We start from the raw sequence: 23469 nt of genomic DNA, 5'->3' as shown, positions 1-23469 counted from the left end.
ACATTTTCCACCTGCTGTTTTATTATTTGTTTCATAAAATGTGTACACCACTCAGTTGTAAAAAATGAACAAACAGCCAAAACCCCTCAAAGTGTTTTACAAAAAACAAAACAGTAACGTCAAGAAAAATTTACAACTCTCCTTTAAAACATACAAAAGTTAAAATACTAAACCAGATTAAAATTGCTTAAGTTTTCTAAGCATCTGAGTAAAGGTAAAGGGTAAAGGGACCCCTGACCATTAGGTCCAGTCGCTGATGACTCTGGGGTTGCGGCCCTCATCTCGCTTTACTGGCCGAGGGAGCCGGCGTACAGCTTCCAGCTCTTGTGGCCAGCATGACTAAGCCGCTTCTGGCGAATCAGAGCAGCGCAGAAAAATGCCGTTTACCTTCCCACTGGAGTGGTACCTATTTATTTACTTTCACTTTGATGTGCTTTCGAACTGCTAGGTTGGCAGGACCAGGGACCAAGCAAGGGGAGCTCACCCCGTCGCAGGGATTCGAACCGCCGGCCTTCTGGCAGCAGGCTTGTCAAAAAAGGAATGTTTTTAGCAAGCACCAAAAAGAGCTACACTAACTGCAGCTTCTGGATCAAGTGGCAGGAACTGGGACAGAGCAACACATCTGATTATATCAGTATTGTAATGAGTATTTTATGTATGTAGCTTAGAGGTTTCGATAATTAAGTGGTAAATAAATAATAATAATAATATATATATGTTGTGATTTCACAGAATGTAAACCACTTAGAACATAACACGGAAAGGGAAATTAAGATGAGCCTGCTGGATCTAGCCAATGGGCCACCTAACGCAGGATCCTCTCCTCACAGTGACCGACCAGAGTGGGTGGTATATCAAGAAATTGTCTGAAACTGATTTCAAGTTCAGATTGCGACAACTGTTTCAGAATGACAATATATCACCAGACAGAGCTTTAAAACAAAGCATTCATGCCCAGCCACTGCAAGAGGCAATTGCTGGGATTGCTGGGTACCCCAGGGCAGACAGCCCAACCGGGAGATTGCTCTTCCTCCTTCCTCCCTCCCTCCACAGCCCCAGCCCTTGAGGTCATGTTATATCGGTATATCACAATGGTTAGCTTGTGATACATCACGATGTTGAAAACTGCCCAGCCCTAGATGCCGGTGTAAAACCTGCAAGCAGGACCTGAGCTCAAATGCCCTTTCCCCCGCTGTGGCGTCCAGCGACTGGCATTCAGAATATTACTGCCTCTGACAGAGGAAGCAGAGCATAGCCATCAAAGTTTGTCTCCATTGATAGCCTGGAACTATCAAATCCTCTTTTAACACCATGTAATCTGGTGGCCGTCATGGCCTCTTGCGAGGAGGAGGTAGGGATTCCATAGTCTAACTTTGCACTGTGTGCAGAAGTTCCCCTTGGACCTGTTTCTTCTGCGGTACGTAAGAAGGACCACAAGCTGCTGATCTACCTACCGGAGTCACAGACTGCCGCCGTACTCTCATGGCGGCTGATTTCACCCCTCCCTTTTGGAATTCCACGTCCGGGCTTATCTGCCAGAGAAAGAAGGCAAAGAATGAGGGCAATCTTAAGAGAGAATTTTTTGGGTGTGGGTGTGTGTGTTGCTGGCTTGGGCCACAGAGGTCCAGAGTGGCCATGTCTAGACTGGGGACCCAGCACATGTGCCTGTGTCCATTTCGATGTGTAAAAGAGATGGAGGTGTTTGGTGAGCCAAAGCAGGAGCAAATGAGAGGTCTGTGCATAGGAGCCAACTCCTGGGGGGGTCTTTGGCTCCCCAAAATAAATTCTAGTCCAACCCCCTGCGATGCAGGAAGCTTTTTTGCCCAATGTGGAGCTCAAACCCATGACCTTGAGATTTAGATGCAGTTGGCTTCATACCACTTTAAACATCCATGGTTTCCCCCAGTGAATCCCCACAGAGCTACAATTCCCAGGGTTCCCTCGGAAGAGGGACTAGTTGTTAAATCGCTCAGGGGATTGTAATTCCATGAGAGGAATAAGTGTCTCTCCACATCCATGAGAATCTACAGCTCCCAGCATTATCTGGGGGAAGCCATGACTCTTTAAAGCAGCATGATACTGCTCTAGATGCAGAGTGTGAATGGGTTCAAAGAGTGTGGCATGTGGTCGGGCAGGCTCTCTGAAGCCCACTGGGTTTGAGGACAGGATTTCTACCACAGGGGAGGGGGACCTTCAGCCCATGGGCCAAATTAGGCCTGAAAGGCTGGCCAAAACAACAGGGTGCCAAATTTAAACAGCCCCAATTGTGCAAAGCGACAATTGGGAATGTGTTCTAAGCCATGCACTCCTGATAGCTCCTTGGTAGCAGCTCTTGCCTTCCACGCTGTTTCTGTTCAGAGCGCATTCAAGCCCTACTGCATTCTGATAGGCTTGAACCTACCTGTGCTGTGTGATGCCAAGAGATGGGCCTGTTGGCATAATGGCTCACCAGACAAAAGTGCTTCCCAGTCCCTTTCCAACAGTGCAAGACATACAACCTGTTCCTTTCTACTCCTCTAGGACTTTGGGCTTGCAAGCTCTGTTTTTTTTTATCAGTTTCCCAAGACCCACCACAGAGCCCAAGGCACCTGAGGTGGACCACAAAATGGTGTCCTCTCCCCCCAGGGAAGAAGGGGTGAGTGAATATCTACATCAGGAACAAGGAGGGGGGGCATGAGTATCTACATTGAGATCTGCTGCTCCTGTGGATCCTGACACCTGAAGCAGTCACCTCACCTTGCCTTATGTGTGGGCTGGCCCTGACAGGGCCTGATGGGAGTTGGAGCCCAATGACAAATGGAAGGCAGCACCTTGGCTGCCCTTGAGCGAGGAGAATGACTTGTGATAGAAGTAATGTTGATTGATGTGGAATGACCTGCTCCCCACATTGCCTTCAAAGGCATGAAAAAGCAACCATACCTTTTCCAGGCTAAACATTGCACTGAGAAGATCGCCACTCTTTGGTTGCATGGGATCCGCATTAAGCATACTCTCCGAGATGTTAGATCCACGGATGTTTCGCAGAACCACCTCTTGCTCCTGATCTACATTGAATTTGATGGACCTCACTTCATCGACTATTCTGTGGAGAGTAACCACAGAAGAAAGAATGCTGGAGACTTGCTTCATCCATCGAAGATGTGCACCTGGCACCTTCACTATAGTTTCAATTCTATGCTGAAGACATATCTCTTTACCTTGGCCTTTGACACCTGAGATACATGTGACTAATAGCAGCTCCTGGGGGGCGGGGAAGGGGAGGTCAGGGAAGCAGTTAGGGAGGAATTTAAAAGCCTCCCTCCCTCTGCTGCACTCCTGGTCCAGTTTGCTCCACCCACTTTAGCTGCTTTAAAGAAAAAGAAAAAAGTAACAGGATCACAGATTTCCCTGGGACGGGTCATAGCTCAAGAGGAAGGGTCAATGGGGTGTCTTCCAAATGCTGCTGAACTACAACTCCAATAATCCTGGACCACTGACCCTGCTTGCTGGGTTTGCTAGGAGTTGGAGTCCAACAAACACCTGGAGGCCACCAGGTTGCCTTACTCTGGCTTTGGGGATGGGGTCAAGTCAGCTCTTCCAGTTAGGAAGTGACATTTGAGGTGCTTCTCAACCTTCAGGAGAACAGGCAAGACTTACTGGTCAATCTCATCCCGGATCACCCGGTACGCCTTCAGGTTCTCATGGATTGCTTCCAGGACAACGCAGAGTTCTTCGCAGGTGCCTTCATTCAGGTTGCCCAAGTTCCCAAGGCTAAGCAAATTCTGGTGGTGCACCATGGGTGTAGCACGCATGACCTCTCTTACATGCAGAGGTTCTTGGTGACTTGGTTCAACATCATCATCACTGCCTTCCTGCTCAAGGAGGAATATCGTTAGGTCCCTGTATTTGTTCCAGTGTCATAAAATGACAGGCGCCACCCCAATCCACTGAGCTTTTATTCCTGTTGTCTCCCTGGATTGAAATACATTTTTTTTAAACTCCATTCAATATTCCATCTTTCCTCCAAGAAGCTCAAAGTGGCATATGTGTTCTCTGTTTCCCCATTTTTATCTTCACAACAACACTATTAAGTAGAGTCAGACTAAGAGGCACTGGATGGTCCAAGATCACTCAGGGAGTTTCCTGGCTGAGTGAGGCTGTGAACCCTGATTATTAATTAATTTTTATTAATTTATTATTTATACCCCGCCCATTTGGCTGGGCTTCCCCAGCCACTCTGGGCGGCTTCCAACAAAATATTAAAATACAGTAATGCATCAAACATTAAAAGCTTCCCTAAACAGGGCTGCCTTCAGATGTCTTCTAAAAGTCTGGTAGTTTTTCTTCTCTTTGACATCTGATGGGAGGGCATTCCACAGGGCGGGTGCCACTACCGATAAGGCCCTCTGCCTGGTTCCCTGTAACTTGGCTTCTCGCAGTGAGGGAACCACCAGAAGGCCCTCGGCGCTGGACCTCAGTGTCAGGGCAGAACGATGGGGGTGGAGACGCTCCTTCAGGTATACTGGACCGAGGCTGTTTAGGGCTTTAAAGGTTATCACCAACACTTTGAATTGTGCTCAGAAGCATACTGGGAGCCAATGTAGGTCTTTCAAGACCAGTCTCGGTGGCCACTCCCAGTCACCGGTCTAGCTGCCGCATTCTGGATTAGTTGTAGTTTCCAGGACACCTTCAAAGGTAGCCCCACATAGAGCGCATTGCAGTAGTCCAAGCAAGAGATAACTAGAGCATGCACCACTGGCGAGATAGTCTGCGGGCAGGTAGGGTCTCAGCCTGAATACCAGATGGAGCTGGTAAACAGCTGCCCTGGACACAGAGTGAGGCTGTGAACCTGATCTCCCAGGTCCTAATCTGACACTTTAACCTCTACACCACGTTGGCTGGCAGCCATGAGAATCACACCCAGAATCTTGGAACCCTGAGGAGGGAACAACCATATAGCTCAGTGGTAAAGTCTCCCTCCTTAGGGTTTCCATCAAAGAATTCCACAGGACTGATTGCAAATATTTTTTAAATGGTTCAGACAATATAACTGTGTCTGTTTTATTGATGTTGAAGGGCAAACTGAATAAAGCTGAGAGTTGGGATAGGGCTGAAATTCAGTTCACGTGCAAGTTGAAACTAAGTACCGTATTTTTCGCCCTATAGGACGCACTTTTTCCCCTCCAAAAATGAAGGGGAAATGTGTGCGCGTCCTATGGGGCGAATGCAGGCTTCAGGAGAGCCCCACCGCCAGCCCCACAAGCTCAGGGGACAGTGAGGAGGTGGAACGCCGCCATCCCGCTGTCCCCCGACTTTGTTAGAAGGCTGGCGGGGGGGGGAAGCCTGCTCCTCCCCGTCGCCAGCCCCGCAAACTCGGGGGACAGCGGGAGAGGCACAGCGCACCATTCCCGCTGTCCCCCGACTTGGTTAGAAGGCTGGCGGGGGGGAGAAGCCTGCTCCTCCCCGTCGCCAGCCCCGCAAACTCGGGGGACAGCGGGATAGACGCAGTGCATTCTGGGGGCTGGGGGAGGGGGAAGCTCGGGCTTTCCTCTTCCCCCAGCCCCGCAAGCTCCCAGAGTGATGCCAAAGCTGCACGCAGCTTCGGCATGGCTCTGGGTCGCGTTCTGGGGGCTGGGGGAGGGGGAAGCTCGGGCTTCCCCCGCCCCAGCCCCGCGCCTGGGGGGGAAAATAATTTTTTCCCTTTATTCCCCCCCCCCAAATCTAGGTGCGTCCTATGGGCCGGTGCGTCCTATAGGGCGAAAAATACAGTAGTTCGCACTTTCCAAAATAATATGCAAGCCAAAACACAGCCAACTCTTCAAAACTCACACTTCTCTGAATTTTTCAATGTACTTTTCTGGTTGAGTAATGTGTACAAAAATGCATCTTTGAGGGGAAAGTGTGCCTACAAATGGATATATTAGTGAAAATAACATGTTTTACATTGGGGGAAGTGGCTAGGCAAAACTGTGTACGTTGGGCAAAATTGCATACAAAAGAAGTCTATAGTAGGCAGACAAAAAAAGTCTATGTTAAACGAAATTGCATACCAAAATTTCTATATTGCAAAAAAAGCAAAATGTGTATACATGCAAAAAAAGCATACCAAAAAAATCAATATTAAACAAAATTCCATGCCAAAATGGGTATACTGTATTAGTAAAATGCTGGTGAATGAGGCCTTTTTACTTTTTTAGGCTCCTAAATGGCATCTTTCTGTGCCAATTTCCCACCTGGCTTCCCTCTCCAACCCTTGAATTAATACTCACATCCATTCCAGCGTCGGCCATATTGACAGGGATATGAGCTTCCGACTGCTTCTTCTCTTTGTATTCACTTACAGACCGTTCTAGGTTCGTCGTCACCACGGCCACAAGCAGATTTGCAAAGATGAAGGCCCCAAACGTGATGAAGATGAAAAAATAGAGAGCCCCGCCTATCTCCAAAGCAAGACCTTCCTTTCTGTAAAGGAAAGAAGGAATGGCATTGTTAAGTTGTGGGTGAACATATCAGACGACACAGCGATTCTTCAAAGAGCTCTTGTTTATTCACAGACCCAGAACTGAAGGGTTCAGCCAGCCTGCTTATATAGAGCTCCACTAGAATGCAACAGTAACCATTTTCTGTAACCATCCAATCACTGAACGTCACTTTCAATCCCTTATTTGCATATGTGGACCTGAGTGAAAACTATCTACAGTATCCCCCTGCTGGCCCAGGGTGAGAACTTCAGTACATAACATTCATCACCAAAGCGGGTGGGCGGGAACCCTTTGGCCCTACTCTGAGGATGGGGCCATGGCTCCCATATCCTTTTCTCTCTAGGCCAGGGATGGGGACCTTGCAGGCCCTCCAGATATTGTTAGACTATCATCCCATGACTACTGGCCATGCTGGCTGGGGCTGATGAGATTTGGAGTCCAGTAGTGTCTGGGGGGCACCAGGCTCCTCATTCCTGATCTAGGGCTCTGATGTCAGTCTGAAGGCTGATCCAGACTAATTTTCCTCTGCGATTCCTAGGCGCAGGTCTGTACTTTTCCGATCTGTGTCCAAGAGCTTCACCCACCTCCCCTACTTCCCAGTGAAGACCGGCTCTTCAACATTCTCGGCAATCCATGGGGAACCCCAACTGCTGTTTGTTCTGATTCAGCATTAAAGAGCAGCTTTTCCTGGGGGAAGCAGTGGGACAAAAGGAGAGAAGAGCACTTCGGCGTGGACCAGGAAAGCACAGACTTGTGCCTAGAAAGCGTGGGGCAAAAGGTCAGTGTGGATGAGCCTGGGACCAGCCCTCTACTATTCATCAAATCAATTTTATACTTCTTTTTCTAACACTAAGAAAGGAAACTCCCTCCAAAAAATGCAGCAATTTACATAAAAGAACTAAATCAAGTCAAATGGCCATCAAGTAACAAAAGCAAATACTTTAAAAGTTTTAAAAACTTTAAAATCAAAAGAAGCAGAGTTAAGGCCTTCAGTCATCTCTTTATGAACATCAAGGCCACCCAGGAGGAGAATGTTTTCACTGCCAGCCTAAATGTCATCTGGGATGCATTTAGAATGGCCTGGTGAAGAAAAGAAGGGAGGTCTCCTGCCCCTTTAAGTTGCTGAGAAGAGTGAATTTCAGCAGATACAGCTTATTATTAAATGTGCAGAAGCCCTGTCCCTCTTTTGCAACTAGCCACCATCAGTGGGGGTCAGGGGTACCAGCTTGAACAAAATATGGGGGGAGGTAGGTAAGCCCCGCCCCACATAACTGATCACATGTCACAGTGCACACATACCATTTGAACAGCAATGCTCATCAACTTGGGGGAAGGTGGCCCCCTCATATATTTCATTGTATTCTAATATATTAGAATACAATAAAATATGTGAGGGGACCACCTCAAATATAATATACAGTCGTACATTGGATCCTGAACGCCTTGCAACTCAAATGTTTTGGCTCCTGAACGCCGCAAACCCAGAAGTGAGTGTTCCGGTTTGCAAACCTTCTTTGGAACCTGAACGTCCAACAGGGCTTCCACGGCTTCCGATTGGCTGCAGGAAGCTCCTGCAGACAATTGGAAGCTGCGCCTTGGTTGTCGAATGTTTTTGGAAGTCGAGCAAACTTCTGGAACGGATTCCAATCAAGAACCAAGGTACAACTGTATGTATATATTTATATAGTATACAATATATAATATTATAATATAAAGTATTATAATATTTTATCATAGGAATTGACTCCTATGATGAGGGCAATTACCTGGCTTATACAATCTATGATCACCATTATTTGCCATGTGAGGCCACTGCCCCACTTTATCTAACGATAGGGCCAGTCCTGGTTGGACTAACCTAGTCTAGGTCCCACCTGCTAGCTTTTTCTAGGATTTCTTCTGATTTTACTGGACCGTAGGGGACAGTAAGCTTGAGGAAGGGCTTGGTAGAATGGCACCTGCTCTGTACACAGAAGGTCTTGGGTTCAATTCCTGACATTACCAGGTAAAGCTGTAAATGCTCCCTGCCTGAATCCCTGAAGAACTGCTACCAGTCAGCATAGACTATGCTGAGCCTAACATGGCTGCAACTCAGAACATCATTTATTGGCATGATGCCCTTCCTCTCATTTGGAATGAAGAACCAGTTGTTGGCATCCGCCTGTCTCGAGAGACAGCAGAAGTGTGCACCATCAGAAGTAGAGTTAAACTGTTGGAGATTCACAGCACCTGCTGTGGCTGTAGAGACCAAAATGGGAGGTGCATGTTTCACTGCAGCTGGGGAAGTTGCAGGCATCTGGTTTCACTACTTCCTCTTGTTTGGAATAATAATAATAATAATAATAATAATAATAATAATAATAATAATAATGCCCCGCCCTTCTGGCTGAATTTCCCCAGCCACTCTGGGCGGCTCCCAATCGAGTGTTAAAAACAATACAGCACTAAATATTAAAAACTTCCCTAAACAGGGCTGCCTTCAGATGCCTATTAAAAATAAGATAGCTGCTTATTTCCTTGACATCTGATGAGAGGGTGTTCCGCAGGGCGGGTGCCACTACCGAAAAGACCAGTGACCCTTGTTCATTGTGGCTGAGCATGGTTTGCAAGCTACTCACTCAAAGTCGTCATATATGTTAATCCACCCATCCTGCGTTATGCAGATGAACAGGGAGTACAAAGCAGTCCCCATATTCCCAAAATGCGTTGGGACCGTGCTTCCAAAGAGGGTAACACCAAACACAGAGAAGACCTGCAAAATGACAAAGCAACGGTGATGCAAAAATAAGGAAGTTTCCCGGGTTTTATTTGCACTAACATATGCATTTTTAGGCACACTTTACCCTAGCACTGGCATTTTTGTACACATTCCTCTGCTGGTGAGCCGCACTGAAAAACTCAGAAAAACGCAACTTTCGAAGTTGCCTTTGTTTCAGTTTGCGTATTGTTTTGCAAAGTGTGAATTGGTTTGGGTCAACTTCAAAGCAAACAGAACTGGTTTTATCCCTCATTCCTACATCATACATATGCCTGGATTGCCAAATGAAAAAGAAAAGAACAAAATGAAGGAGCACTGAGTGGGTGTAGGAAGATGTAGGAGACAGAAGGGATCTCAGTTCATTCCCATGCACTGCACCCTGACTTAAGAGGAATTTGACAGCATCTCACCAGCATGATGGCAAAAAGCAGGATCATGATGTTAGCCATGTCAGGAATGGACTGCAGGATCACCTGGATCATCCGTGCCAGACCAGTCACCATGGTGCAAACATGCATCAGTCTCATGACTCTGGAAAGCAGAGGAATAATAATAATAAGAAGAAGAAGAAGAAGAATTTATTATTTATAATCCAGCTGGGTTTCCTCAGCCACTCTGGGTGACTCCCAACAGAATAGTAAAAACACAATAAAACATCAAATATTAAAAACTTCCCTAAACAGGGCTACCTTCAGATGTCTTCTACAAGTCAGATAGTTGTTTATTTCTGTGACATCTGATGGGAGGGCATTCCACAGGGCGGGCGCCGCCACTGAGAAGGCCCTCTGCCTGGTTTCCTGTAACCTCACTTCTCGCAGTGAGAGAACTGCCAGAAGGCCCTTGGAGCTGGACCTCAGTGTCCGGGTTGAACGATGGGGGTGGAGACACTCCTTCAGGTATACTGGGCCAAGACCGTTCAGGGCTTTAAATGTCAGCCCCAACACTTTGAATTGTGCTCGGAAAAGTACATCTCACTACTCACTTGCTCAGAAGTGATGTAAGAACAGAAGCAGAGCCTGCTGGATCAGGCCAATGACCCATTGAGTCCAACATCCCCTTCTCACTATGGGCAACCCCTAGATGAAGAGCTAAATTAAGTGTTAGGCCAAATCATCTGACCAACCTGGATCCTCTCTCTACCATGTGCAGAGTGCAGACCTCATGAGAGAGGATGAATGGAGCATGCAGCCCACATTTTCTCAGTGGCAGTTGCCCGTTTGTGGAATGCCCTGCCTGGTAAGGCGCATCTGTCTCCCTCATGATTAACATTCAGTAGAAACTGAAAAGCTCCCCTGTTCACCCAGGTGCTTGACTGCTGAGCAAAAAACTATTCCCTATAACCTTGAAATCATGGGACATGAGTAGGCATGTGGAAGAACTCTGCCCAAAATGGAAACAGGAGCAGGAACTGCTGGTGCTCGCTTATTCATCCCATTGTCCAGAACAGAACTCAATTTGGTGGATGCACTTCACCAAATTTTGGCATTTGCTGCTGTGGCTTTCAATCCGCAAAGCAATGCATCATGGATTACGTTACCCTCCCTGCCATTTCTGCTGCATTTATCTGGCACTGAAAATGTCTGAGGCAGAATAATATAATGGCAATGTAAGTTACAGAAGCTCAGCTTCTTTTTCCACTTGGCAAATTGGCACCAGCCATTTGGTTTTTTTGCCTACCTCGTAGCAAACCTCACAACTTTCACGGTATTGGCAGTTAGGCATTGGTAAGGGTATTGTTATGCAAATGAAGGGGGGAAGGAAGCTCCATCACCTTCCCCCAAAGCAAAGGGTAGTCCGGTAAAGCATTCGGGGGGGGGGCGTTGCCCTGTCTGAAGCCTATGGAGGTGTGGGCCTAAGACACGCCCCCGAGTGGTGACCCCGGGGGGGGGGATCCTAGTTGACGTACTTCAGCAGGACTCCCCCCACTAGTGGTTAACCCTTACCGGTCTTCATGCAATTGGGCTGAAGCCGGTTAGTTGGTAGGAACCAATACCTAAGCCAATAATGCTCAATTCCTGCAATCAATAAAGTTGTGGCCTTTTACGCCCATTAACCTTAAATAATGTGTCCTGTGTCTTTATTTCATTGCGTGGGGACTTGCCACGCAATGGGCAGCAAGATGCATAACGTCGTTTTTAGCACCATATGAACTGCAGCAGAAAAGAAACGGAGCTGTATGTAATGATAACAGGGCAGAACAGAAAATGATGGTTCCTTCTTACATCTCAAGCTACAAGGATGTATGACTGATTTTAAACATGTTTAGATGTTTATTTTTATTTCTAATAATATTGTTTTGCTGCTCCCCCCCCCTTTTATGTTGCTCTGGGCTCCTTTAGGAGTATAACAACAGCAACAGCAGCAGCAACAACAACACCTCCTAAGAATTTTGGGAACAAAGACAGCCCTCCATTCCTACCTGAGCATGTGGACAATTGTTCTGTCATTCAGTGCGGTAAAGATCAGGCCAAGGAACAGAAGCAGCATAATGAAAAAATTTATTATGTTCCAGCCATCCTGAGTTAAGAAACAGGGAACAATGAAGTGTCATGTGGAAGATCTCAAAGGAATGTATTTATTTTAATTCCCACATTTATGTCCCATCTGTCATGGACTGGTTGGATGCAGAGGAATGGTGGAGGGAACCAGCTGGGGAACCCCTTAGGGAAGAAGGTTCAGAGCCCGGCAAGTGACGGTGGGACAACAATGAGTGGTCAGAAGGAGAAGAGGGAGAGGCTTGGGAAGAAGAGGTGTTGGAAGCTGGAGAAGTGACAGGGCTTAATGAGCTGGGAGAGTCTGTGGCAGAGAGCAGTCAAGAAACAGAGGCAGAAGCTGAAGCAGGAGAGTAGGATGTGGGAGGCCAATAGGCAGAGATGAGTCAGGCTGGCAAAGAGTCAGGGGTGTCTCCATCTCCTACTAAGGTGAAAACCCCTCCCCCCCATTTCTCCCAGAACCGGAAGGGACATGGAAAGGGGGGAGGAGAGATTGGCTGCATGAAGCTGCTGTCTCTGATTGCTTGGAAAAAGTCTTGGCAACTGATTTTCATGGAGGAAGACCACTGGGAATGAGCTGCTCTGCTCATTAGGCCTGACACTCAATCAAATCTGTTAATAAAGAATTTACTCTATCTTTGAACTGTGTTATTACTGACCAGCACACTCCTGTGATACCAGTCTTCCTTGAAGAACCTCAGGATGATGTTGGGCATAGGGGTGGGATAGGGGTGTCAGTTTATCTCAAATTGTCATTTCCCCCATCTTAAGTTCAGCTCTCCACATTTCTGCATCAGTTTGTGATTATTATTTTTTTAAGTCAGTGTGAAATTCGCCAGCATTTTAGTACAAATTTCTCTTAATACACACATCTTATATGCAGTTTTGCAATTTCCCCTATTATAATGCATTTTAAATGCATTTTCCCTCTAATATACAGTATGCATTTTTCTGCACGCCTTAGCATAGTATAAAGCCATAGTGTGGTGTAGTGGTTAGAGTGCTGGACTAGGACCTGGGAGACCAGGGTTAATATCACCTCTTACGTGCCCTTTTTCTAAACTAAAAAGTTCTAAACATTGAGACCATTTTTTGTAAGGAAGTCCCCTTGATCATTTTGGTTGCCCTTTCCTGAAACTTTTTCCCAAACTCACAATATCCTTTTTCAGGTGAGGTGACCAGAACAGTACTCCAAACATAGTTGCACCATAGATCTGTACAATGGCATTATGGTGTCAGCCATTTTGTTTTCCTTTCCTAAGGATCCCTAGCATGGAATTTGCCTTTTCCCACAGCCACCACACCCTATTTTCTCTTGAGAGTAACTAAGCACCCGTAGACAAAGCTAATCTATGCACTGAGGCAGGTGCCATGTTCTCACCTTCCAATATAAGGAGAAGCCATAGTACCAGTTGAGGATTACTTCGCAGAAAAGGAGAGACATGACAATCATATCTATGGCTGAGAAGAACCCAAAGTATTTCTACAGTAGAGGAAGGAAAGAACAAAGTTGGCAGTCTCCCTAGGTTAATAATAAATGATAATAATAATAATAATAATAATAATAATAATAATAATAATAATAAATAATTTATATCATGCCCATCTGGCTCTGGGTGGCTTGCAACATATAAAACACAACAAAACATCAAACATTAAAAAACAAGATATCCTATACAAGCAACAAACAAATCAATAAAAACCAACAACAACAACAAACAGTTTACAGTTACAGTCGTACCTTGGTTTTATGAATTTAATCCGTTCCAGCGGTCCGTTTGAAAACCAAGGCGTGGCTTCTGATTGGCTGCAGGAGCGTCCTGCAGCCAATCGAAGCTGCACTGGATGTTCGGCTTCCGAAAATTGTTTGAAAACCGGAACAATCACTTCTGGGTTTTGATCATTTGGGAGCTGAAACATTCAAGTTCAAAGGCGTTTGGCTTCTGAAGTTCCACTGTATATTCAAAATAAAGTAACAACCAATCCCAACTAAACATTTAACCAACCTGACAAAAATGGAAGAGAGGAACCAAAATTATAACCATTTAAAACATTTGAAAACATTTGAGCCACTTGCCCCAACCCAAGGTTTGTTCCAGCAATGTCCCAGTGGCCTCCCATGAGCCTCTTTTAGCTATTCAGAGTGAGTCTAGGCCCCTAGGCCAGGTGAAAATGGGCCTTGCAGAGGGGAGCAGGTCTTTCTTCCAACCCAAAGGCAGCAGCAGATATGCATTTTCCATGTCATGTTTCTCATTCTCACTGTGAGGTGTATGGTGCAGAACACTGTACTGTATGGTGCGGCCCTCCAAGCTTCACAGTCTGGCCCTCTGGACTCAGCCCAGGCCACAACTCAGCCACAACCCCTCTCTCCAGATGACACCCCTTGCCAGCCCTCCTTCACATCCTCCTTGGGTGTTTTCACTTGGCTGGAATGTGTCCTTGAACCCTGAGCTTTCTTGCCTGTCTAGATCAGGGGTAGGCAACCTAAGGCCCGGGGAATGGATCTGGCCCAATTGCCTTCTCAATCCAGCCCGCGGACGGTCTGGGAATCAGTGTGTTTTTACATTAGAATGTGTGCTTTTATTTAAAATGCACCTCTAGCTTATTTGTGGGGCATAGGAATTCATTCATTCCCCCCCCCAAAAAAAAATACAGTCTGGCCCCCACATGGTCTGAGGGACAGTGGACCGGCCCACAGCTGAAAAAGGTTGCTGACCCCTGGTCTAGATGGAGGGGGTGTGACCTTGTGTAGAAGATTTGCATTTGTTGCTCCACCCACTTTTGACTCTAGCCCCACCTACCACTGCTGTGTGCTTCCTGGAAGGTTTCCCAAAATGGGAACATGGCCTCCAAATTGAACAGGTTTGCCCACCTGTGCCCTAAAGCCTCAGATACAACGTGGAAACAGAAGGTTTAGCTCAGGGGTGGTGAACCTCAGGCCCAGGATTTGTGGCTCTCCAGACCTCTCTATCAGGCCCTTGACATCTCAGTTCCCTGGGAAGAGGGTGTGACTGTTAAAGAACTCTGAGAATTGTAGCTCTGGGAGGTGAATAGGCATCTCCTGACAATTCTCAGAAGCCCCCATGACAATCTACTTTCCCCAGGATGCTTTGGGGGAGGCCATACGGGGGAAGCTATACATGTTTAAAAGGACGCGGGTGGCGCTGTGGGTTAAACCACAGAGCCTAGGACTTGCCGATCAGAAGGTTGGTGGTTCGAATCCCCGCGACGGGGTGAGTTCCCGTTGCTCGGTCCCTGCTCCTGCCAACCTAGCAGTTCGAAAGCACATCAAAGTGCAAGTAGATAAATAGGTACCGCTCCGGTGGGAAGGTAAACGGCGTTTCCGTGCGCTGCTCTGGTTCGCCAGAAGCGGCTTAGTCATGCTGGCCATATGACCCAGAAGCTATACGCCGACTCCCTCGGCCAATAAAGCGAGATGAGCACCGCAACCCCAGAGTCGGTCACGACTGGACCTAATAGTCAGGGGTCCCTTTACCTTCACCTTTATACATGTTTAAAGTGGCATGAGACTGCTTTAAATGTAGAGTGCCAATAGGGGGCTCTTTAATTGCAATGGGTCTACTCTAAGGAAGCCATAGTTGGATGCAACTCATACAGTCCACTGGTACCCGGTCAACAGAGGAGGGTTCAGGAACCTGTGGCCTTGCGGACATTATTTGATTCCCGCTCCCATCGGTCACAATCAGCTTAGCACATGGTGAGGGATGATGGGAGTTGTAGTCCAGCAGTATCTGGAGGGCAACAGGTTCCCTACCACTGAAATAGAAAGTCAAAGGGATAACAGAGAGGGAATAAGGCTGAGTCGATGGTGTGCTGTGCCCATTTAACACTCGGTGGTCCTTTGGCCCTGCCCTGGATTGGTGTGTCAAAACTCACCTCTTCTAACGTTGGCTCTGTTCGCACAGCAATAGTGATGGCGTTGAGGATGATGAAGCTGGCCAGGAGCAGCCTGAAGGCTGGATGATGGAGGAATGTCCCCATGCATGTTTTCGAGATAAACTCTTCCACGTCCCAGTCATCCTGTTGGAGGAAGGAGCAGAATTGTGGGGGTGTCAGTCAGGCTGGGCATAGTAACTCAAAACATAGGAACGGCACCTTCCCGTCTCTCTCTGCCTGATTCTGTCTTTCTCTGTAGCATGGTCCCTTCTGAATTTATCACTACACTACTGAGGGAGAGTCTGGTGATGGGCCTCAGATCAGAGGTGATCATGCAGGGAGACCTTCCTGTGGATACAAAGGTGGCCATTTTGGAGACAGCGGGTGGAGCTGTGGCTATTCCTGAGATGGTGGAGACAGAAGGTCGGCTTCCCAGCGGTTCCTGGGAAGGCAAGACCTTAGGAGACTCTTCAAGAGCCGATTATGACAACTGAGCTCGCACCAAGTAGAACTTCTCCCTGAATCAAGATTTGTCCTAATGGCTACATTTACAAACAAAACAGAAACCCTGGAGCGTCAGTGAATCTTGTTTAGTTACCTACATGGATCTTCTTCGCCTATGTAGCCTTTGTCACTTGTAGCCTGAAAGCTTCCTCTGCAGAGGCAGTGTGGTGTAAAGGTTAGAGTGCTGGGCTCTGACCTGGAAGCCCAGGGTTCAAATCCCTACTCTGCCATGACACTCACTGGGTTGACCTTGGGCCAGCCACTGCCTCGCAGCCTAACGTACTTCACAGGGTTTCTGTGAGGATAAAATGGGAAAGGAGAACCATGGGTGCCACGTTGAGCTCCTTGGAGGAAAAGCTCAAAAGTTGGTTTGTTCAAGAGTGGTTTTAAAGCATTTTTGAAAACAGTTTTATTTGCCTCACCCTCTCAGTCCAAGGTTTGTTTGTTTTTAACTTGTTTTGTTTTTAACTTGACGTATTGGGCCCAACTAGAAGCTAAGCAAACATTTTTTTTAAAAAAAATTAAAACAAAATAGTGCAATGCACTTAAGAGCTGCATAAAGAAGATCTCTTCTTTATTGTATTTATTTATTTAGAGAGTTCCACAAATCTTATGTACATCAATGAACATATTTCAAGCCTAATATTTCTCAGATTTGTGTTACAATAAGTTACAAAGTATGGCCACCAATCAACCAAGTTCATATTACAGTGGTACCTTGGTTTTTGAATGGCTTAGTTGTTGAACAAATTGGCTCCTGAACGCCGCAAACCCGGAAGTAAGTGTTCTGGTTTGTGAACGTTTTTCGGAAGCCGAACGTCCGACGTGGCTTCTGCTTGAGTGCAGGAAGCTCCTGCAGCCAATAGAAAGCTGTGCCTTGGTTTTCGAACGATTTTGGGAGTTCAGGAACCAAGGTACCACTGTATATGCGGTGTCATTCCTCTGATGGACTGCCTCAGCCTCTTCATTTCCGTTGATTCTAGGTTATTCAGTAGCCATCCCATATAGATGCAACACAAGGGCATTTCCATTTTCTCACCCATACTACTCTGGCTTCAATAAGACTTTTTTTTAAAGATATCTGTTCTGCAGACACATCGTCCTCAATCCAATTAAATATTATCAACATTGGGAAAAGTCTAATATTTGCTCCTATCATCAATGTAAATTGCAGCATAATATGTATCGCAGAATAATGGGCATGTTGACAAGAGTTTAGCTCTTAACACGGCAAGGGAAGGCAACAGAACCACCTTGGTATTAGCAAAAGAGTTAAATGATTCCAGCTGGTCTAGTAATAAAGGAGATTTTACTGTAAAGCAAACCCAGAGATCAAACCAAGTGGTCCTTGAAAATGTTTGTTTATATCCTTTATTTTCTTTTTTTTACACTGGAGGAAACATGCATGACTCAACCGACACTGCATTTGAAGATGATCAGGGGGCTCCTGTGCTGAGTTTCTGGTTTTACGAAGCCCATTAAAATCCCACAATGGCTGTGCAATACTTCCAGTATCTGAGTCAGCATGTCTATGAATGCTGGGGAACACCAGCTCATGTCCTGCTTGTAAGATTCCCATGGATATCTGCTTGGCCCACGGCCAGCCCTGCAATGAGGCAGAGTAAGGCAGCAGCCTCAGGTGGCAGATTCTGATGTCTATACAGTGTCCAGAGCTGTAGTGCTATGTACTCCCTAGGCTAGACTGCTGCCCTCAACTGCAGTAGAAGGCATTGCCCTTCCCCACTATTGGAGTAATAGTCAGCTACCAACCCAGTTGAGGGATGTGGGTGGCACTGTGGGTTAAACCACTGAGCCTCTTGGGCTTGCTGATCGAAAGGTTGGTGGTTCAAATCCCCGTGACGGGGTGAGCTCCTGTTGTTTGGTCCCAGCTCCTGCCAACCTAGCAGTTTGAAAGCACACAGTGCAAGTAGATAAATAGGTACCACTGGAGCGGGAAGGCAAATGGCGTTTCAGTGTGCTGCTCTGGTTTCGCCAGAAGCAACTTAGTCATGCTGGCCACATGACCCAGAAAAACTGTCTGCAGAAGCAGACAAACGCCAGCTCCCTCGGCCTGTAAAGCGAGATGAGCACCACAACCCCAGAGTTGTTCGCGACTGGACTTAATTGTCAGGGGTCCCTTTACCTTTTACCAACCCAGTTGGCTTCTGTCTGTGCCTTGGGGAAGGGAACCACCTTTTATTTCACCTCAAGCAGCAAAACATCTTGAGCCGACTCTGGCTTGGCCACTGTTAGTATTTGTACTGTATTCATTAGAAAATGTATTTTACAAAGAATAAATTGTACCGGGGGAAAGGAAACCAATGCAATGCAATGCAATGTAACAGCTGCAAAATCTTGTGACTCCAACTAAGGTCACAGAAACACTGAATCATTGCCTTTTCAGTTTCTTAGCTCCCTTTAAAAGTGAGCATGTGTGTTTCTTAGGTAGGGGTGGGAATTGGAGGAAGGCTGGTTGTTCCCCTGTTTTGCCAATGTTTTTCTGAGTGTGAAGTCGTTGTGTCTGGAGGAGTTGGTGAGGACAGAAGAGCTATAATTTATAGCTTGGACTGCTTCACAGGCGTTTACAGTAAGTAGCAAGAAGACACTCTCTTGGGCTCAAGAGAGCAAAAGGCATTGCATCGGACTTAGTATATATGTATGACACTGCTTGTAAATAGATGCCATCCTGCAAGTAAAGAGTCGTCTTCAAAGTCTTGTGTGTGGTGTCTACTTCATCCCTAGGGCTTTGAGGGTAAAACTGCTGAATCACTCTGCAGGACTCAGAAAAAAATAGCCAACAGCTTGGCCATTGTGGAAAACAGGATTCTGGACCAGATGGACCAGGGCTCTTATGAAAATTCAGGGATGCAACACTGGAAAAGGTACTATGATACGTATATGGTGGAATTGTTTAAACATCAAACAATTTTGGGAAACAATATATAACGAAATGAAAAAAAATGTTCAGATATTCATTTAGGAAAACACCAGAAGGTTTTCTATTGGGAATAGTACCAGGAAGTCTAAAGGAAGAAGACAAGACATTATATTTATACGCAACAGTAACAACAAGGCTATCGATTGAGAAAAATTGGAAAAGTGGTATTATACCGACAAAAATAGAGTGGCTTGCCAAATTACTGGAGTACTACAATATATCCAAAACAATGGGAGAAATTGGAAGGATCTCAAAAGAGAAGATAGACAGGGACTGGAAGGTGTTTAAAGGATACTTGCAAAACCATATCGAAAAATCAGAACTCCTATTAGAATAAACAAGTTCTGTTTTAAATACCGAAATACTAAATAAGATGGATAACAATGTGTAATAGAAAAAGAAGCATGAAATTAGGTTAAAGGTGTGTGAAAGAAAGCAATAGAAGTGGAAAGAAATTGCAATTGAGTAGATTGGAAGTCTAACACAAAGGTGGGGTGAGGGGTGGTGGATGGTGATGGGAAAAGGAATTATCTGTGGGATTGAGTGTAGGTATGTTTGAACATTTTAAAGGACTGTATGAAATGTATGCTTGTATATTCGCAATATGTGTGTATTAATGCTGAATTATTTTAACAATAAAAACTTAAAGAAACAAAACCTGGTGGGGGGAGAGAGAAAGTTCAGGGAGCTCTGGAATAAAGTCAAACAACAAGCAAAGAGATTGAGCCTTGGAGAGGAGAGGCAGGGGAGGGGGGGGAAAGGAGAATACCTGACTACGAGTGACATATCTGCAGTTGATCTCGGGGACTTCTGCTTCAGTAATAAGTCCCTGACCGCCTAGGTCAGCCACCTGGGAGACAGGAAAACACAAAGACTCTTGTGGGAGCAGGCTAAACATATTGAACGTGCATATCATAAGGGGAGAACATTTTTTCATATCGAGGGTCACATTCCTGATGGGGGGTGAATGCCAGTAGAGGGCAGGGCCAGAGGCAAAAGTGTGTGGGAGCAATAAATGCCATTTCTACCTTTGAACAGTGGCCTAGTTTTGCACACACTGACACACGTCCTCCTTCCAGGCAGGGGAAGGAATGTGAGTTTTACACACACACACACACACACACACACACACACACACCCCTCTACCCTCCATCCCGGCAAGCAAGAGGCACTGCCAGAGTTCAAGGTTGCAATCCATCCAGGCGAAAACACTCAAGGAGACGTGAGGGAGGGCAGCAGGGAGGCAGAGAAGGGTCCCAAGGGCCAGACAGAGAGGTCCTGAGGGCCACATTCTGGGCCTGGGGGTCCCCATCCCTACTAGGAGAACAACAACCTTCTAATCAATCTACTAAGACTTTGTTTTTCTGACCTATCTCTAATGCAAAGCACAGAGGTGGTTGTTTTTTTATGTCAGTGGAGAACAGGCAAGTATAGGGTCAATATATGCAGCATACAACAGACAGGACCTGGTTTTTTGTGATGTGTAATATGCTGGGAAGGGACGCAGGTGGCACTGTGGGTTAAACCACGGAGCCTAGGACTTGCCGATCAGAAGCTCGGTGGTTCAAATCCCCACGACGGGGTGAGCTCCCATTGCTCAGTCCCTGCTCCTGCCAACCTAGCAGTTCGAAAGCACGTCAAAGTGCAAGTAGATAAATAGGTACCGCTCCAGCGGGAAGGTAAATGGCGTTTCCATGTGCTGCTCTGGTTCGCCAGAAGCGGCTTAGTCATGCTGGCCACATGACCCGGAAGCTGTACGCTGGCTCCCTCGGCCAATAAAGTGAGATGAGCGCCGGAACCCCAGAGTCGGCCATGACTGGACCAAATGGTCAGGGGTCCCTTTACCTTTACCTAATATGCTGGGGATTGAGGAAATGATCCTTGGTAAGATGAGAACTGGGATGTTACAAGGATGTGCCCCTATTTCCATCCATTGGAGGATATGCTTCATCTTCACATCCCTCTCTCCAAATTGCTCCAGCCCCACAAAAATCATTTGGCCTCATGGGGAGCATCAGAAAGATGGAAGGACTGGAAGGTGAGTGAGATACAAGGATTTCAGCTATATCAAATGTGTATTGTGCTGGGATGGGAGCCGAGAACTGGTGTAATGGAAGGGAAATGTGTTGGAACTGCAGTTCCAGGACTTGTTTCCAGAGCAAGAGTGAAGGCATCATCCACAGGATCTCCAGGCCAACTGCCAGGCCCTCCTTTATCTAGCAAATGAATAAGGTGCTAATGAGGCCTTCAAGTTTTGCTATGGCTTGTGACAGATTAGCACAGAGAAAGGTCACTTCCAGATCACCTCTTTATTGAGCATTTTCCCATTGCATTTCCCTGCCACTTTCCTTATTGCAAAAAGATCTGGGTTTTATTTTATTTTTAGGGAAGTGAATTGGTTGCACAAGACCTGCAAATTCACCTTAACTGTGGAACCCAAATGTGCTGGCATGCCATTGAATCCCACCTGCAAATTTACTGCAGTCTGAAAGTACTCCAAGTCACAGAATAAGCAAGCAATCCAGTAGAAGCCGGATACTGCTTTCCTTTTATTTGATGGGGTTCCTGCTTCATGCTAGCAGTGTAAGTGGTGACACCTCCTTGCAACAGGGTTTTGAGGGTTTTTTAGCATTTCTAACAGAAAGCGTGGCCTGTTTTCTCCCTAGTAACTAAGCGTAGGATTGCAGTCATGCCACAAGCATGAGAAAAAACTTTTAATTTCAACTTTAGTCTAGCTTCGAACCTAACGGAACATGCAATCCTTGGAGCCATAGCAGCTTTCGAGATGAGGTCCTGCAAGTCAAAATTTGCCACTGCTTCTCTGGGGAGAAGAAAGGTCAGTGGGCAGAAAGGTTTCTGCTGCTCCACAAAGAGAAGGAGGGCAAACTCCGCGGCTTCCTGAAGTTGCGAGAAATCAACCCCCAGGATCTCACCAGAGAGCTCTTACGACGTTCAACCATTGTGCGTGCAGCGTCAAGTCCACCACCTACGAAACCATTCCTCCCTCTTGCATTGTGACCTCAGCATTCTAATATCATGAAATCCTGGCTGTAAGCATGACATCACAAAAGCCTCCATTCTCTCCTGCTATGTGGAATAAACAGGAAATTATAGGGGGAGGGGGGGAGGAGAGAGCGGGGGATAAGAGAGAAAACGGCAGGTGGGAGGAACATCAACAGTGGCTGGTGCCCATTGAGATTGATAGGGCAGAAGACAGGGAGCCCAACTGTACGGGGCGCCAGAGCTGACGGCAGGTGGAGCCCCAGCCAATAGCGGGCAGAGCTAGTTCATTCTAGTTTTGTCTCTGTCCCCTTTCTCCCTGCTGAAGTCCACAAGGGGCAATGCTGAGACTTAGGAGGAGGAAGATTGCAACCAGCTCCACCTCACCCCCCTGGACTGGAGGTAAGTAGGAAGTCAGGCAGGTGGCTGCTGGCAGAAGGCCAACTGAGGTTAGTGGGGTAGAGCCCCATTTACGCAAACAGAGCAGCTACCATTACGGGGCTGGTAGGGTGGATGGAAAGGGAGGAGGCCAATGACAGGAAGAGGCAACTGATTGTAGTTTTGACCCCATCCTCTTCCCCAAGGATTTCGACAAAGGCAACGCCATGGTAAGGAGGTGGACCAGCTCTGGGAGTTGTAACTCAGTGAACGGGTAAACTTCCCTTGCCCAGAATTCTTCGAGGGAATGATGGTGCTTCCAATGTGATTTAAAATAGCACATCTTCAGTCTAACATTTCATCATCATGCATGCCTTCTCCCTGATTTGATGGCTCTGCACTTGCACCTTTTGACCACAAAGGGGAGGCAAGAGACCAAGAAATAATATGGAAGCCGTCTGAGCCTTGTTAGGCAAATGCGTCTGATCCCATGAAGAGTGAATTAAATACTTCATTGACCCCACCCTTCCCACTTTCAGGGGGCAAGGGCCTCGCAGTGCCACAGCCTGCCCAGGGCCTCCTCCCTTGCCTGCCCAACACCCTGGGGCTCTGCCACAGCCTTTTGGCTGGACTAATGCCAGCACCAACAGCCCCTTTTGTGCTGAGTAAAGGTAGCCAGGAGACAGAGGAGTTCGTGGACAAGGAGAGCAAGGTCTCCCTACTCTGAGGGGGGAAAGCCAGAGGAGGGGTTAAAGGCCACCTGGGAAAGAGACAAAGATTTGTTGCTGCTGCTGATGACAGTGGTGGTGATGAACAAGCGAAGAAGCTGTAAATAGAAAGGAAGGGGATGAGATAAAAAGAAAGCAGTGAATAGAAAAGACTAGGAAGTATGGAAGAAACAGGTAATTGGCTGGGGGAGTGCGTGTATGGATATTTTTAATTTTATTATTTATTAAATTTGTATACTGCCCTTCATCTGTGGATCTCAAGGCAGTTCACAACATAAAAGTGACGACTGCAAAACAGGGAGAAAACGTTCCT

The 23469-nt window shown here is 46.6% G+C and overlaps 1 protein-coding gene across 2 annotated transcripts in view; it reads right to left on the bottom strand.

Annotated features, from left to right (window-relative positions):
• Positions 1–22329, bottom strand: part of CATSPER4 (cation channel sperm associated 4) — a 34305-nt gene extending 11976 nt beyond the window's left edge. Inside the window, exons 1-11 of one of the 2 annotated variants that reach the window (XM_053398592.1) lie at positions 21984–22329; positions 19820–19900; positions 15609–15752; positions 13093–13194; positions 11639–11736; positions 9630–9750; positions 9080–9213; positions 6249–6441; positions 3637–3851; positions 2920–3082; positions 1455–1532 (exon numbers count right to left, since the gene is read on the bottom strand). In XM_053398592.1, coding sequence (XP_053254567.1) covers positions 1455–1532; positions 2920–3082; positions 3637–3851; positions 6249–6441; positions 9080–9213; positions 9630–9750; positions 11639–11736; positions 13093–13194; positions 15609–15752; positions 19820–19900; positions 21984–22010 — 1356 coding nt within the window. In that variant the 5' untranslated portion in view covers positions 22011–22329. The remainder of the gene's footprint in view (positions 1–1454; positions 1533–2919; positions 3083–3636; positions 3852–6248; positions 6442–9079; positions 9214–9629; positions 9751–11638; positions 11737–13092; positions 13195–15608; positions 15753–19819; positions 19901–21983) is intronic. The other variant, XM_053398593.1, reaches the window with a different exon arrangement.
• Positions 22330–23469: the final 1140 nt, after the last annotated feature.

Source organism: Podarcis raffonei, chromosome 8, assembly GCF_027172205.1.
Source record: "Podarcis raffonei isolate rPodRaf1 chromosome 8, rPodRaf1.pri, whole genome shotgun sequence".
NCBI classification, from domain to species: Eukaryota; Metazoa; Chordata; class Lepidosauria; order Squamata; family Lacertidae; genus Podarcis; species Podarcis raffonei.
This window is presented reverse-complemented; position numbering and strand designations above follow the sequence as displayed.